General features: G+C 37.8%; 1 protein-coding gene across 5 annotated transcripts in view; it reads right to left on the reverse strand.

Annotated features, from left to right (window-relative positions):
* MRTFB (myocardin related transcription factor B) overlaps positions 1 to 18699 on the reverse strand; it is a 202685-nt gene that overhangs the window by 45589 nt on the left and 138397 nt on the right. For all 5 annotated transcript variants that reach the window (XM_028529974.2, XM_036020917.1, XM_036020918.1 and 2 more), the window contains 2 exons: positions 16636 to 16797; positions 14800 to 14978 (listed from right to left, as the gene is read on the reverse strand). In XM_028529974.2, the coding sequence (XP_028385775.1) occupies positions 14800 to 14978; positions 16636 to 16797 (341 nt within the window). The remainder of the gene's footprint in view (positions 1 to 14799; positions 14979 to 16635; positions 16798 to 18699) is intronic.

The raw sequence follows: 18699 nt of genomic DNA on the forward strand, positions 1-18699 counted from the left end.
CTCTAACAATTAATGAATCTATTATTTTTGGTGGTAAGAAGGATCAACATAAAAATTTCACTAATAGTTTAAATCAACTTTGAAAACCCCAGAGGCAATGTCCATCTTATTAAAATACAGTCCTCTTTATAAAGTTGTCACACATATTTATCATGTTCTCCAGAATCATGTAGAATGTCTATTACAACCTTGGTGTGACCCAGTTGGTGATTCACGAGTTAATCAAAGTGACCATTATAGGCCAGCATGTGGAAGCATAATAAGTATCAGGATTACTACTATTCATTTTTTAGTAAATGAGTTACAATACTTGAGTAGGCTGCATAGTTGAGGAAACAATGTTATGCATGTTTTTCTTAATACAAATAACAGTTGTGACTATGAGTTATGACAGGGTGACACAGGGTGATGTGTTAAAAGTGGTCTAAGGTGAAGGGATTGATCAAAGAACATATATGAAGGACCCATAGATATGGACAATGGTGTGGGGCTGACTATGGACCTGGGAAGCGGGCTGGGTGGGGGGGGGGGGTGAAAGGAAAAATTGGAACAACTGTAATAACATAAACGATGAAATATTTAAAAAAGACCTCAATTGCTGACCTGATAAGAACAAGGTCATTAGCTCAAACCGTGTGTGGGCCCAACAAATGCTCTGTTTTCATGACATCTTCTCCAGGAAATGCGTGCAAAGCAAGTAGCTCAGTGCTGGGCCCAAGTAAGTGCTTGGCACATATTGGCCATTCTTTTTTTATCATCATCTTAATTGTAGTCAATAAACATTTATTTATTTACATAAACAAAAAAGGTCTATTCTGCATAATGCACTATTTTAGGCATTTTCCTGTTGGTCACAAGCAAATTAAGAATTAGGATGGACCATAACTTCACAGTATTAATGCTGGAAACAAGGTCAAAATCTGTGTTAAGAGCAGCAGAGCCCTCTTGATGTATAAAGCATAAAAAGCATAATTGAAAGGACAACAATAGAAATGACAGTTGGAGACCCAAGATGGCTGAGGAGTAAGTGGAAGCTACCCTAACCTCCTCCCAGGACCAATCTGGAATTACAACTAAATTGTAGAGAGATTATCCTGAATAACCAACTGAACACTAGCTGGAGAGAAGCCTTATAACCAGACAGACAGAAGAAACCACTTTGCCACAACGTAACTGGTAAGGAGTGTGGAGGATGTGCTAGAGGGCTGGCTGGGCTTCCGAGGGCAGCTGCCTACGTTCCAGAGGGATATTTCAGTGGATGGAGGTTCCCCTGAGAAATGTGGGGAACCCAGGCTAGGTTCCCCAGTCAACAGCACCAGAGCTGAAAAGGAACCCAGGTAACATCCAGCTGTGAAAAGTAGCAGGGTTTCTGTCTGCCAGGGAGAGAACTCTTAAAGGAGAGCCTCTTAAAGGGTCAGTGCTCAAAATTTCATTTGCAGCCACTTTCCTGGGCTTTTACAGAGGGAGGGCAGAGTGGACTAGGGCTGCATAAGAGTCTGGGATTGGTGGCTCTGGGGAGACAACTGAAGGAACAGCTGCCAGGATCCCAGTGCTGAGTCATTTCCTCACACTGCAGAAGCCATCTTTCTCAGGCAGCGCACTCCCCTCCAAGTTGCATCAGCCTGAGAGGAGACAATAGCCCCGCCAGCAGGAATTACTTTGCTCCCCCCATCCCCACAGAGATTAAGCAGGGCTGCTGAGTATAACTTGTGGGTATATCACTGATTAAGTTTAGCAACTCCGGTGGATCTCTGGGAGCTCTGAGACTTCAGCTGACCCTCCCCAAGGCCTGGTGCTGGTAAACATTGGCCATGATATGCAGACTGGTTCTTTCTGCACAGAAACAGGCCCAGAAGAGGGAACCACAAGCTATGAACTGCCGACAACTACAAACAGGTTGCCCAGGGCCAGTCACAAGAGGTGTCTGAAAAAGGCCTGCACCAGGGCCTTTGCAGAACTATCTAATAAATAGAAACAAATACAAAGAAGCAGCCTAAATGGGAAGACAAAGAAATACAGCAGAAAAGAAAGAAAAATTGTTCCAAAGAACTAGATGAAATGGAGGCAAGAAATTTATTAAAGAATTTAAAGTAATGATTATAAGGATACTCAAAAGCATGAAAAAATACATAGAAACCATAAAAAAGGACAAGTCAGGAAAAAAGAATGAAATATCGGAAATAATACACAAACACATGGAAGCTAAATGACATGTTATTAAACAATGGGTCAACAATGAGATCAAGGAAGAAATAAAAAGATACTTTTAAACAAATGAAAATGAGAATAAAACAATAAAAAAATCTGTGGGACTAAAGCAGTCCTAAGAGGGAAATTCATAGCATGACAGCCCTTTCTCAAAAAATAAGAAAAAGCTCAAGTAAAAATCTAACTTTACACTTCAAGGAACTTGAAAAGAATAACAAACAATGCCCAAAGTGAGTAGAGGGAAGGAAATAATAAAGATGAGAGTAGAAATAAATGAAACAGATTCTAAAAAAATGATACAAAAGGTCAATGAATGCAAGAGCTGATTCTTTGAAAAGATAAACAAGATTGACAAACCTTTAACCAGAATCATCAAGAAAAAGAGAAGACCCAAATAAATAAAATCAGAAATGAAAGAGGAGAAATAACAAATGACACTGAAGAGATATGCAAAGGATTGTAAGATAATATTATGAGCATTATATGCCAACAAACTGGACAACATGGATGAAATAGATAAATTCCTAGAGATAATCTTCCAAAAGTAAACCAGGAAGAATCAGAGAATCTGAACAGACAGATTACACCTAGTGAAATTGAAGCAGTCATCAGAAAACTTCCAGCTAACAAAAGCTCTGGATTGATGGTTTCACAGGTGAATTTTACCAAACATTCTGGGAAGAACTAACACTTTTCCTTCTCAAACCATTTAAAAAAATTCAAGAGGAGGGAAGACTCCCAAACTCATTTTATGAGGCCAGCATTATCCTAATTCCAAAACCAGATAAAAACTGTTAAAAAAATTATAGGCCAATATCCCTGATGAACATAGATGCTAAAATCCTCAAAAAAAAAAAATACTAGCAAACTGAATATAGCAATGCATCAAAAAAATCATACACCATGATCAAATGGGATTTATTCTGGGAATGCAAGGTTGATACAACATCTGCAAATCAGTAAATGCGATTCACCATATAAACAAAATACAGGATAAAACAACATTATAATATTAACAGATGCAGAAAAAGCATTTGATAAAATCCAGCATCCATTTGTGATAGAAACTTCCAGCACAGAGGGAACAGAAGGAACACACCTAAACATAATAAAGGCCATGTATAACCAAACCACTGCCAGCATCATACTCAATGGGCAAAACTACAAGAGTTCACCTTAAGATCAGGAACAAGACGGGGATGTCCATTTTCACCTCTCTTATTCAGCATACTACTGGATGTCTGAGCCACAGCAACCAGACAAGAAGAAATAAAAGGCATTCAAAATGGAAAAGAAGAAGGAAAACCATCTTTATTTGCAGATGACATGATACTGTACATACAGAATTGCAAAGATTCCATCAAGAAACTTCTAGAACTGATAAATGAATTAGCAAAGTAGTAGGATGCAAATTAATATCCATAAATCAGTTGAATTTTTATATAGCAATAATGAACTAACAGAAAGTGAAATGAAAAAAAAATCTCATTCACAATTGCTTCGAAAAGAATAAAATACCTAGGAATAAATCTAACCAAGGATGTAAAAGACTTGTACTAGGAAAATTGTAAGACATTGAAGAAAAAAATTGAAGATACAAATAAGTAGAAGCACATACCATGTTCAAGGATAGGAAGAATTAACATTGTTAACATGTCCTTACTACCCAAAGCAATCTATACGTTCAGGGCAATTCCTATCAAGATTCCAACGACATATTTCACAGAACTAGAACAAATATTTCAAAAATTTATATGGCACCACAAAAGGGCCCACATAACAACAGAGACCTGAGAAAGAACAACAAAGTTGGAGCAATCACACTACCTAATATCAAACTATACTATAAGGCCATAGTAATCAAAACAGAATGATACTGACATAAAAACAGACACATAGATCAATGGAACAGAACAGAGAGCCCAGAAATAAACCCACACCTTAACAGTCAATTCACATTCGACAGAGGAAGCAAGAAATACATTGGGCTAAAGATATTCTAGTCAATAACAAGTGTTGGGAAATATGGACAGATACATACAAGAAAAGGAAACTAGACCACCTTCTTACACCACACCCAAGAATAAATTCAAAATAGATTAAAGACTTAAATGTTAATCTGAAACCATAAAAATCCTAGAAGAAAACATAGGCAGCAAAATCTTGGACATTGCCCATAGCAGTATTTTATTGGATATAGCTCCCCAGGCAAGGGAAACAAAAGACAAAATAAACAAATGGGACATCAGAGTGAAACAGTTTTGCATAGCAATGGAAATCAACAAAATAAAAAAGACAACCCACAGAATGGGAGAACATATGCACCATTACATCTGATAAGGCATTAATATCCCAAATTTATAAAGAACTTATAAAACTCAACATCAAAAAAACAAACATCCCAGTAAAAAAATGTGCAAAGGACCTGAATATACACTTCTCCAAAGAGGACATACAGATGGCCAATAGACACATGAAAAGACACCCAATGTCACTAATCATCAGACAAATGCTAAATTAAAACCCATCTGGTTTTAATCAGATATCATTTCACACCTGTCAGAATAGCTATCATCAATAAATCAACAAACAACAAGTGCTGGCGAGGACGTGGAGAAAGGGAAACTTTTCCACATTGGTGCAGCCAACGTGGAAAATAGTATGGAGTTACTTCAAAAAATTAAAAGTAGATATGCCTTTTGACCCAGTGATCCCACTTCTGGGAATATATCTGAAGCAACCCAAAACACTACTTCAAAAGGACATAAGCACCCCTATGTTCATGGCAGCATTATTTACAATCACTAAGATATGGAAGCAGCCCAAGTGTTCATCAGTAGATGATTGGATAAAACAACTATGAGACATTTACACAATGAAATACTACTTGGCTGTAAAAATAAGGAAATTTTACCTTTTGCAACAGTATGTTTGGACCTGAAGAACATTATGCTAAATGAAATAAGCCAGTCAGAGAAACTAAATACCATATGATTTTACTCATATGTGGATTCTAATGAACAAACTGAACTAACAAGCAAAACAGAGACAGACTCACAGATGGAGAGCAGGATGACATCTAAGGTGGAGGTGATGAGGGTTGGGGGGTGGTGGTGAGGGGGTGGAAAGATTGAGCCAAAAGGAAAGGACTCATGGACATGGACAACAGTGTGGTGATTGCTCAGGGGAGGGTATAAGAAGACTAAATGGTAATGGAAAAAAATACAATAAAAAAGAGAAGTTACAGTCCATATCTTTGGTACCCTATGCAGGCTTTCATCAATAAGTACATGTAATAAAAGTTAGTGTAATGCTGATTATTTAATGTATTAGTGTATGGCTTACCTACTAGACCTTGTTCATTCTCTTTGTTACCTTAAACCTAAGGTTTCTATATTACATGGCAAAAGGTAGTCTACCTAACTGATAAAAGTTACTGATACAATGGGAAAAAATAGATAGTAGATAGTTTACCAAATTTTCTAAGCTTGTCTCCCTGAAAGTACACAGAGTAACTGACCAACAAGTTTCCTTTCAGCACTACTTTGAATTTAGCACAGGCTTTGTCCTTATAGCACAGGCTTGAAAGTTAACACAGACCTTGTCAGACCTCACTTGCAGTTAAACATCTGTGTGTTTATAATAAATACTTAATTAAATAACTTAAGAAACTGCTGAGATGAAAAACGTCTTCAAATTAATAGAACCAGTGTAACAGCTTATGGTACCCACATGTGGCTAGCTGTACTTAATTTTCTACAGCTTTGCATTGTTCAAGAGTTGCTCAAGCATAAAACAGACTGAGCTCCAACATGTGATGTGTTCCATTAATATTTTGGTAAATTCCTTTCCAGCTGTAATCAGAATTGAAAAGACAAGAGCAAAGTCCAAGGAAAAGCAGTTTTAGTCTTTTACAGACTACACTGAAATACATATTAAAGGAGAATTGTTTTCACAATTAAAATCTACATTTTAAGGGAAAAAAATCGTGGTGTACTGTACTGTCTACATTTCAAGGTCATTAGCATTTTAGCACTGGGATTTTAAGAGAAGTACCTGAAAAATCTGTTCTTTACTTAGGTGTTATGTATTAAAATTTTTGTTGTAGGGAATGTTTCCTTTATCTGAATACTTTCCTGTAAGACTTTCCTTAATATTCTGGTGTCTGTGTGTTCTGAAAAGAATTAAGGAGACACTATGTCATAAGACATTTTGGGGGACTTCCGGCAAGATGGAGGAATAGGTGGATGCACCATACCTCCTCGCACAACCAAGATTAGAACAACAATAATTTACAACAATAATTTACAGACAGAATAACGCCCAGAACCAGCAGAGGATTTATCTGAATGGAAGTCGGGCAGCCAAGAAGTTGAAGTAGACGCGTTCATCCAGACTGGTAGGAGAAGACGACCCGGGCGGCGTGGGGCTGGCTCGGGTCGATGGCTCGCGGAGGTCTGGGAAGGTTTGGCGCGAAATCGGCGCGACAGCCATCCGGGGCGCAAGAACGCAGCGGTGATCCCTGAGTACGCAAGCTGCGGCTGGCAGACCCAGAGGGGTAGCGATTGTGGACCCAGGCAGAACTCGCAGCCCAGGAGCCCAGAGTAGGGTCTGAGTCCAGGAGACTGGAACTATCGCCATTGTTTTCTCCCGTCCCCGCTCCCGCTCCGCCCCCACATATAACATCACAACCTAGCAACTGGGGTGCCCAGCCCCAGTGAACACCTAAGGCTCCGCCCCCCACCGTAACAAGAGCAACCAGACTGAAAAAAAAAAAAAGGAGAGACAGGGGAAAAACATGTTTTCAACAGAGCAGATCAGTCCCCCAGGACTCATCCTTTTGAGCGACCAAGAAATAGCCAATCTATCAGATGCACAGTTCAAAACACTGGTGATCAGAAAGCTCACGGAATTGGTTGATTTTGGGCGCAATTTAGATGAAAGGATGCGGGTTACCATAAAAGAGATGCAGGAAGATACTCGGAGGAGAGCCAATAGTGAAAGGAAGGAATTTAAGTCTCAAAACAATACAGTGGACCAGAAGGAAGATAGAATCAACCAAGCAGGAAACCATGATGAAATAAGAATTCAAAAAATCGAGGAAAACATTAAGAGCATCCAAGACACCTTTAAACGTTCCAATATCCGAATTATAGGGGTACCAGAATCGGAAGGGGAAAAGCAACAGATTGAGCACGTATTTGAACAAATAATAAAGGAGAACTTCCCCAATCTGGCAAAGGGAACAGTCTTCCAAGAAATCCAAGAAGCTCAGAGAGCCCCAAAGAAGTTGGACCCAAGAAGAAACACACCAAGGCACATCATAATTACATTGGCCAAGGTAAAAATGAAGGAGAGAATCCTAGAAGCAGCAAGAGATAAGGGGACAGTCACCTACAAAGGAGTTCCCATCAGACTGTTAGCTGATTTCTCCAAAGAGACCTTACAGGCAAGAAGGGGCTGGAAAGAAATATTCCAAGTCATGAAAGACAAGGACCTACATCCCAGATTGCTCTATCCAGCAAAGCTCTCATTTAGAATGGAAGGGCAGATAAAGTGCTTCTCAGATAAGGTCAAGTTAAAGGAGTTCATCATCACCAAGCCCTTATTTTATGAAATGCTAAAGGGACTTATCTAAGAAAAGAAGATAAAGAAAAGACATGTATAGTAAAAGGACAGCAAGCTCACAAATATTAACAACCACACCTAAAGCAAAACCAAAAGAAACTAAGTAAACAATTAGAAAAGGAACAGAACCACAGAAATGGAGGGCACATGAAGGGTTAGCAGTAGGGGGGTGGGAGGAGGAGAGAGGGGGAAAAGGTATAGAGAATAAGTAGCATAGAATGTAGGTTGAAAATAGATAGGGGGAGGGCAAGAATAGTACAGGAAATGTAGAAGCTAAAGAACTCATAAGTATGATACATGGATATGAACTAAAGGGGGGAAAGGTGGGTGGGGGGGTACAGGGTGGAGGGGAGAGAAGGGGGGAAATGGGACAACTGTAATAGCATAATCAATAAAACATATTAAAAAAAAGACATTTTGGAATAAAGCTAATCATTAAGTGCCCTGGCTGGTGTGTCTCAGTGCATTGAGTGCCAGCCTGAGAACAAAAGGGTCGCTGGTTCAATTCCGTTAGGGCACATACCTGGGTTGTGGGCCAGCTCCCCAGTAGGGGGTGCTCGAGAGGCAACCACACACATTCTCTCCCTCTTTTTCTCCTTCTCCTCTCTAAAAATAAGTAAATAAAATCTTTAAAAAACCCAAATCATCAAGAAATTTTTAGCTTAATTTTCTCTCAACTTATTGTCTGTAAAAATAATTCCTCAAAAAACTAAAGGTGAGCCCTGGCTGGCGTAGCTCAGTGGATTGAGCGTGGGCTGCGAACCAAAGTGTCGCAGGTTCGATTCCCAGCCAGGGTACATTCCTGGGTTGCAGGCCATAACCCCCAGCAACCGCACATTGATGTTTCTCTCTCTCTCTATCTCCCTCCCTTCCCTCCCTAAAAATAAATAAATAAAATCTTTAAAAAAACAATATGATTAAAAAAAAAACCCAAAAAACCCTAAAGATGGAATTGCCTTTTGATGTAGCCATCCCGCTGCTGGGATTATAGCCTAAGGATCCCGAATCCCGAATTCAAAATTACCTATGCACCCCAATGTTCAGAGCAGCATTATTTTACAATAGCCAAGTGCTGGAAACAGCCTAAGTACCCATCAGTAAATGAGTGGATCAAAAAACTGTGGTACATTTACACAATGGAATTCTATGCAGCAGAAAGAAAGAAGGAACTCCTACCTTTCTCAACAGCATGGATGGAACTGGAGCACATTATGCTAAGTGAAATATGCCAGGTGGTGGAAGACAAATATCATGATCTCATCTATAAGTGGACCTAATCAACAAAACAAGCAAGCAAAATAGAACCAGAGACATGGCAATAAAGAACAAACTGACAGCAACCAGAGAGGCAGGGAGAGGGTTATAATAGGGGAAAGAAGGGGAAGGAGCAAGTCAAGGAACACGAACAGAGGGTTCATGGGCATGGACAGTGGGGTGGAGACTGACTGTGGGAGTGGGATGAGGGGTGTGGGATGGGGCAGGGGAGAGCAACAGGGAAAAGGTGGGATAACTGTAACTGAACAACAACAAAAAAAACAATCTAAAACAAATACACAGACTTGAACTTCCTATTAGGCCAAGTATTTTTAAAAAATGAATAGGAAAACTAATATACTTAAAAATATACTATAGAAATATACTATAAAATATACTTAAGCCATAGGATTAAATGTGCAGTACAAAATGATGATTAGTCTATCAAACAAATAAGTAAACAAAAACCAAACAAACAACCTAACCTGATTCAGGTAAACAAGAAGGAAAAGGAATTCTATGACAGGGCTACTCAAAGTATGGTCTGTGAATCTTTGTTAACTGCTTGCAACAAGTATAGGAAGACTTACAGAAATCTGATGTTGCCCCATTGATTTTGTTGTATTTTACAAGAAAATTAGTCTGTTAGGCTGTGGAAATTAAACAAACTATATGAAGAACAAATATACACCAGTCCCTCCCTACAGGAAAGAGCACCACTGGTCTAGAGTAACCAAACTCACCATCAAATCTTCCAGAGTTTCCATTTTAAAGATTAAAAACTAAGAATCCCAAAGAATGTCCAAAATAGAAAATATGTTGTTCTTTTGTTATCTTTGCTTTATAAGGGCTATTTTAATAACAGTAAAGAGACTGACTTTGGGTGGGGATATAATGATAATTCTAAAGCAGCAAAAAATATATTTCAGAGACCATCTCCTGGGACTTTTTCATTCATTAAGGCAATCAGCACTTGCTATGTGTTGGATCCTGTGTGTTCAGTATGAAGTTACTAAGATAAAATGATGGGACATCCTGCCCATTGGAAACTTTGTATCTAATGAGAAGCAATGTTTTTAGGTACTTTCCCCTGGAACTAAAAGTGTGAAAGTAATTATATTTAGGGAGATAAATATATTTTTTTATATATCAAGTGAAACACCTGAATAAATTCTATAAACAAATATTAGATAACTGAAAATACAAAATTTGCCAAAACAATATAGCACAGTTAACATAGAGATGCTTCTTTAACTGCATGAATAAAAATATAAATAATAAGAATCTGAATTCCTTATTTATAAATACTATAACATAACACAAGGGAATAAATGACATATTTTAAGAAGGTCTCAAGGTGTATCATACAGAAATTATATAACAGCAGTGAGCCAGCTTTGATTCTAGGTTCTTTTATTCAAATTGTAAGTAGGAAGTGTACCATTCTCTAAAGTGGGTCTTCTCCCTCAGGCCCAGTTGACAACTGAAGAGCAGATTGTCAGGGGTCAACACACAGCAGGCAGAACGGGTGCTGTAGCAAGCCTGAAGTGTTACAAAAACTGCTTAAGTTCAGGAGTGACCCAAGGCTTACTGTGTGTTGCACTGGCAACAAACAGAGCATATTTATTCTTCAGGAAACATTGCTATACCTTTTTCTCCTTCAAATAATTCTGGAATGTCAGCCGACTGGGTGGCACTGCCTCTGGTTAAAGTTTCTGACTTACAAACTTAGCTGAAGACCAAATTTCAAGAGCAAAGTAAAAAATCTACTAGTAAAAGCCATGCTGGGCAAAGGAGAATGACAATCTCCTACACAGGTGGAACAGTCATGAAGTCATTATTAGGTAGATGGCTGAGGTGGCAGAAATTCTGTGTTACTAAAAGCTAAGGACATGGTATTAGCTGTCTGATATTCTGACCTACTCAGAAACACAGAACAACCCAAATGGGTAAGTAGAACTGTTTTTTAAGGTTATTTACTTGCATACTTGACATTCCTTTTTAGCTCTATTTTTAAAGCTCAAAACCAGGGTGCAGCAAAAATGTGAGAGTGCAGTAGGGGCTGGATTCCCTTGCTCTCCCTCTCTGCCTGCTTAGACCTCAGACTGTGGGCTGGCCACTGACCCTTATCCTTCTTCTAGGTCAAGTTCCAGCAAACCTGAGGGGCTAGTCACTCTTGCCCTGTAAACTTTGACAGGAGCATATGAACTGCAGCTACCCATATTACTTTTGATGAATCCAAGCTGGAGAGGCTCTCTTCTTAAAGGAAGAACACAAACACCACATCTACAAGCTGGATGTCAGTAAGCTCTCATGGTGCTGAATTCAATTTAATGTTTACTAAGCACCTTTTCTGAAACAGGCCCTGTGCTAGATGTTGAAGACATACACACATGCAGACACATACACAATCACACGCACACAGCTCTTGCCCTCTAAGAGTCAAAGTCTTTCTCTCATAGGCTCACATTTTCACATTTAGAGGTGTAAAAAACCCCCAAATAAATTAATATATTTCACACTATGCTGATAAGTACAATAAAATAATGCTGAAAGACATAGTCCCTACCTAACAAATAGATGTTCATGAATGAGAAGAAATGCTGTAAGAAAATAAAATTTTTCTGAACCCAGGCCTTCTCTGGTATAAGAGTTAAGGCAGATAATTGCTAAATATCTTTCCAACTCAAAAATTCTATGATACTAGGCTTTAATGAGAACATTTTCTACTGAACTCCATCAATCTCATTAAGCAGCTCAATAGTTTTGAATTTAAAATAACAAAATTCCTCCCTGGCTGGTGTAGCTCAGTGGATTGAGCATGGGCTGGGAACCGAAGGGTCAAGGTTCAATTCCCAGTTGGGGCACATGCCTGGGTTGCAGGCCAGGTCCCCAGTAGGGGACTCTTGAGAGACAACCACACATTAATGTTTCTCTCCCTCTCTTTCTCCCTCCCTTCCCCTCTCTCTAAATAAACAAAATCTTTTAAAAAAATAACAAAATTCTTTTAAAATTTCAGTGTCAAAAACACCATGTGAACACTAAGAAAGAAGACACCTACTAAGAAGTTCTAGCGGCTAACAGGGCTCAAATTTAAAAAAACAACCAACCAACTAACCAACCAAATGATCAACCAGCCAACCAACCACCCAATCAACCAACCAAGAGTATAGCAGTCACTTCTACACAGGGACCTCTCACACAAACTGCACTTCAGGGAGAAGCCAGCACTGAAATGCCACCCTCTGCACTGAACTGCCTGCGTGCAGTGCATTTCTGCCATCTGAGCCAGCCCTTATAAAGCAGTACCTGGAATCCTATTTTAACCAATAGGACTGAGGCTTTCATCATCCAATCGGAGCTATGCAGCTCCAATCAACTACAGTGGCTCTATTCTGATCAACCAGGACAGTGTCTTTTGGACCAATCAAACTTTGAGGATTTGGAGTCCTCCTCTGCATAAGGACAGACCAATTAGGGCCAAGGAGTGAAGACTTCTGTCCATATAAGCCAACTCTCCTCTGGCTCTGAGTGTGCATTTTCCTTCTACATCAATTGTGTCTCCCTGGCTGAGCTAAAACACCAAAGATACATTGCTGAAGCAGAGCAGACCAGAGTGAAAGCATAGCACAAAGCACACCAGCAAGGAGAGCATAGCACAAAGCACACCAGCAAGGAGGAGGGCAGAGGGGCCTGGCCATAGGACTGCCTCAGAGCCATGCTGTTTTCACTGCCGTGCTATATGACAGTTGGGCTATGTTGCACTGAATAGTTTCCTTCTTCACTGCACCCCAAATTGGGGATTCCTATAGGCACAGAGTTGATGCTAATGACCATCAGTTGACAACCATAAGGAAAGAACAAGAAATTATATGAAGGACAGAGGTCCTTGTGAAACTGAAAGAAACATGAACACCCACTGAGAAATAAGAAATGTGAATTTCCAATGCAATTATTAAAAAATATTTATTGGATTCCTTTGCATGCACTAGACTCTTGTTCCCAATACCATCTGATATATAATAGGTGCTCAATAAATATTTGTTGAGCAAATGAATTCAATCTAACCAAAATCAAGGAGTCAATTAAAACAGTCAAATATCCAAATGGTGTTCAGGATTCAAGGTAATGATATTACCTATTTATGGTAAACACATAGTGACTGGAAGTCAGTATTACCTTCCCGGAAGGCAGTTAAAGTGTCTATCTTTTGCCCAACAAAAGGTTCAAGCCCATTTCAATATCTGGTAATTAGTCAAAGAAATAGTAAGTGCTCGACAATGTATATATTTTAAAAAAGGGTGTAGCAAATACGTGATAACACAGAAGGGGCTCTTACTGTGTTTATGAGTAAAAACAGGAAATAATACCAAATAACCAACAATAGAAAATAGGTTAAAAGTGATTCAGTATATCAGTTCAATTGAATACTACATAGCAATTAAAAGTGATAAGAATATATTTATTGATAGGGGACTATATCAAACTTAAAAAGTATGTGCATTAAAGGATATTATTAACAGAATGAAAAAGTGACACATGGAATGGGAGAAAATATTTGCAAATCATGTCTGATACAGATTAATATCCAGATATATAAAGAACTCCTACAACTCAACAATAGAAAAATAACCTGATTAAAAAATGGGCAAAAGACTTCAACAGACATTTCTCCAAAAGTAATATAGAAATGGCCAACAAGAATATGAAAAGATGCTCAACATCACTAAACATCCGAGAAATGCAAATCAAAAGCACAGTGAGGTATCACCTCCCACCACTGGAATGGTTACCATTAAAAGAACATAAACTAAGAAGTGTCAGCAAGGATGTGGAGAGTATGAAACGGTGCAGACACTAAGGAGACTGATATGGAGGTTCCTTAACCAATTAAAATAGAATGACCATATGATCCAGCAATCCCACTTCTGGGTATATGCCACAAAGAACTGAAAACAGGGTTTTGATGGCACATTTCCACCCCCATGTACATAACACCATTATTCACAATGGTCAAGAGGTAGAAGTGACCCAATGTACACTGATGAACACATAAACAAAATGTGGTAAATCCATACAATGGAGTATTATTCAGCTTTAAAAATAAAGATGATTCTGTCACATACTACAACATGGATGAACCTCGAGGATATTATATTAAGTGAAATAAGAGTCACAAAAAGACAAATACTGTATGATTCTACTTATATGAGATAGCTAAAGTAGTCAAATTCATAAAGACAGAAACAGAATGGTGGTTGCCAGGGCCTGGGGCAAGGGGAAACTGGGGGTTGTTTAATGGGTATAGTTGCAGTTTTCCGAGATGAGAAGGCTCTGGCGATCTGCTGCACAGCAGTGCCAGCCTACTTAACACTACTGAACTGTGCACTTTAAAATGGTGAGATGGTTAAAAAGAAGGTGGATTTTATAGTATGTGAATTATACCTCAAAAAGAAGTTTTGTGAAAAAATTCTTAAAAGTTACAAAACTGTGAAATAAAAATATGTATATAATACAGAAATAAAATGTAAGAATCCATTAAAAAATGTTAAGAGTGATTAGCTTACAGGTGAAAAATTGATATTTTCCCGCAATTTCAGACTAACCTGCTTAAGAATGTACTGGTGTGTAAAATACAAGATATATACTTGACATAGAAAAAACAAGAAATTTTTTTCTGTTTAGGGGTAAAAACAAGAAAGATGATACCTGGGTTGGAGTGCTGGTAGTCGCAGGAGATGGTGATTCACTAACTTTTGGCTCACTGGGGGATGCGGCTGACCCCTGCGACTCCTGGCTGGCTGGCTGGTCTGGAGACAAAGCATCACTGCTGTCTTCATCAAATGAGAAATCGCCCTGAGTTTGGGGATAGTCCTCCTTCCCAACGCCTAAAGAAAAAAAATCCTTAACTTATTTTGGCTTTTGGAATACCAAACTTAAAATGAAAAAGAAAGAGAAGCTTTTTTTTTTTAAATATAAGACACTAAGAAGCTGTTTAAAAAAAAAAAGAACATGATGTACTTCCCAGTGGAAGAACCCACCACTACCTACCATAAGTACTTGGGAAATGAACAAACAAGCAAATCAAATCTGAATTGGATTAAGCCTTTGGATCTGACTACCTGTTACAGGAAGCAGAGGAGATAAGAAAGTTTTTAATAACACCTGGGGATGCAAATGCATCCAGTAAAATTCAGAATGTGGAAATGTGATAGATAGAACAAGCACGCTTACCAACAGATGAATAGTAAGAAAAGAAAGGAAAAGACCCAACCAAACTATTAAGACTTAAGAAGCATATCAGCCAAAGTCAATGTGTAGACATTGTCTGGATCGTGATTTGGAATCCAACTGTTACAAAACATTATGAGGCAATGGGGAAAATGTGGTGGTGACTGGGTATCTTGCTAATTCCCACTTCCTGGAGTGGCCCAGCTATACTGACACCTTACTGTTGGGAGCCCATTTCCTTGGGATGGAAAGGTATCATAGTTGATTGCCCTACTTTTCATTATGTACTACAAATAGCCTAAGTTTGAAACTTATACTAATGCAAAATAGAAAGTCCCCATGAGTAATGGAAACTATCACGGTTTTTCAAATAGGATAGTAACTTTTAAAAATTGTTTGCTGAATAAGTGACAGTATTCTGGAATTTTTTTTCCTGCTAAAGCTTATGCCAGAAAAAAATGAAAACATTAGTAACTAAGTTAAGAGTGAGATAAAATGGACAGATACTATCATTCATAATGAATACATCTATAACCTTGCTGAACTAACACTGACAAGCTATTTTTCTCTATTTTTCCTGAAAGAAATAGAAAAATAATGAAAACTATATAAAAATTTTAAATATAACAATAGAAACTAAACAGTATAATACAGTAAGTTTAACTTAGAAAATGTAATAAAATGAGAACTTAAAAGACATAAACCTCAGATGTAAGGAGAATCTCTCTGTGAATAGGTAAAAGATGCTAGTCTTAAAATATTTAATATACAGTCAACCCATTGTATCCACAGGTTCTGCATTCTCAGATTCAAACAACCCCAGATCAAAAATATTTTTTAAAAAAGTTAACACTATTGCTGACATGTGTGATGTAGTTAAGCCTAAGATGATTGTGTCTGTACTAAACATGTACAGACACTTTTTTGGTCATTATTCCCTAGGCAATACAGTATAACAACTATTTACAGAGAATTTATACTGTATTAGGTATTATAAGTAATCTAGAGATGATTTAAAGTATATGAGAGGATGGCGGGTAGGTTACAGGCAAATATTACACCATTTTATATATGGTACTTGAGCATCCAAGGATTTTGGTATTCATGGGGATTCTGGAACCGATCTACCTTGAATACTGAGGGATGACTGTAATAATAATAATAATAATAATAATAATAGAACCAGCATTAAGTGTTAATTTCTAATTGATGCAGAAAACAATACTTATGATTGGTGCTGGTCTTTTAAATTAAATTTGTTTTATCTAAAACTGCCATGCCTTTTTCCCCCAGAATAAATTTTGAGAGTCTTGCCTATAATTGCTTCCTTAACACTGGAGTCTACAGGCAGGATGTTCTTCTCTACCAGCTCCATAGGACCAGGTCTCTGAGCAATCTTTTCATTCAGATCATCAGCTAGGCGAGCTCTTTTCAACTTCATCTGAGTGGCCTGGAGGGATGGCTCCGCAAATGTTTCTAAAAGAAGAAACATAGTTTTAACCATTACTTAAATTACTATCTCTATTCTATAATGCTATTTCAGGCCAACTAATTTAATTTAAACCAGTTTAAACATATTTATGTGTTCTTAAAATATCCGTGGAAAAAGAAAAATCCTCCTTAAGAACGTTCCAGTACACATTTTATATTTTTAGTCCTGGATAGCTTTATATTGCCTATTCAATATGATGTTTACAGACTCAAATTAACATGAACTTGAGCCAAATATGGGGTATTGCTATTATTTATTTATTGTAGAAGGGTCATATTCACATTTGTTAGGTATCAGGGATATAAAGGTGAACAGGAGCGATGTGGTCCATGGCTCAAGAAGTTCATCATTTTAGATTTGGCTTCGCTGGAAAGTTAATTCCTGGAAGTAGAGATATTGTATCTTAGGATATAAAGGTCTCTTCAGGATTCAATGAGAAGAGCTTCAAATCATATTCTTATATTGATTCCTATGTGTCTCAGAGTTGATCATCACAGTTAAGAATTTGGGTTTGTTTCTGCATATGTAATCTTATGTCTGTCAGGAACATTCAATTACTATACATAAGTAACAGTCACACAGAAGCATTAACTCATCTATTTACAACTGCATGAAGTTGTACAATGATGTGAAATTATTATAAACATAGCTTGTTCATGTGTGTAATTCTGTCAGTTACTTGTGTTTCTCATAACTCTTAAGTTTATTACACTGTTCTAAATAATGTTTAGAATTTATTAAAAACGATGAGATGTTGCCCTGGCTGGTGTAGCTCAGTGGACTGAGTGCTGGCCTGTGAACCAAAGGGTGGCCAGATTGATTCCCAGTCAGGGCACATGCCTGGGTTGCAGGGCCAGGTCCCCAGTTGGGGGCACATGAGAGGCAACCACACATTGATGCCTCTCTCCCTCTCTTCCCCTCTGCCTATAAATAAATAAATAGATAGATAGATAGATAGATAGATATCTTTAAAAAAATGAGGGGTTAACTCAAGATTCTGATTTGAAAGTACTTGCCTCTTAAATTATACAGAATGTCTTTAAATGAAATTCTCCATAACTATTCTCAGGATTAACTAATGTTCTTTATTTTGTAGGTAAAATGTCCTTGTTGAAGCCCAAAGGTCAGGGCAAGCCTGTGGACGATAAACTACTCTTTGGAACATCTCAGTATAGCTGACCCTTGAAAAATAGAGGGATTAGGGGTGCTGACCCTTCCCACACAGTTGAAAATCCATATGTAACTTCTGACTTCCGTAAAACTTAACTACTAACAGCCTACTGTTGACCAGAAGTCTTGCTAATAACATAAATAGCCAATTAACACATATTTAGTGCATGTTATATGCATTATATACCATATTCTTATAATAAAATATGCTAGAGAAAATTGATATTAAGAAAATCATAAGGAAGATAAAATACATTAATAGTATTAGTTGAAAAAAATCAGGTATAAGTGGATTCGTACAGTTCAAACCCATGTTGTTCACAGGTCTCTACTTCTTTTTCCACCAGTTAATTTATATAGTTACCAAAAGTGAACCTTGATTGTTCACAAAATACTTCATGTCTGTTGGGATTGCTATTGTTAATACATAATAAAACCAAATGTTGTGGGGGAAGAATAAACTTCCAAAATAAAATAATTATTTTTCAGAAACCTATGTTAAATGCTTTGGAACAACTTGATGAAGGTGAGCCATTAAAAAAAAATCATTGTCAAATTAGGGCAATTAACAACTGTAAAATATTTGGGAAAAAACTGTAAAATCTAGGATTTTAAAGTGAAGACTGCTTTTCAAGTGCCCTTAAGTTTTTGTTCCACCATAAACTGAAATTGTAGTCAATGTACAATGGTTTTGCTTTATGTAAGAAAAATAAAGT

The sequence above is a fragment of the Phyllostomus discolor genome, chromosome 3 (genome assembly GCF_004126475.2).
Source record: "Phyllostomus discolor isolate MPI-MPIP mPhyDis1 chromosome 3, mPhyDis1.pri.v3, whole genome shotgun sequence".
In the NCBI taxonomy this organism is placed as follows: Eukaryota; Metazoa; Chordata; class Mammalia; order Chiroptera; family Phyllostomidae; genus Phyllostomus; species Phyllostomus discolor.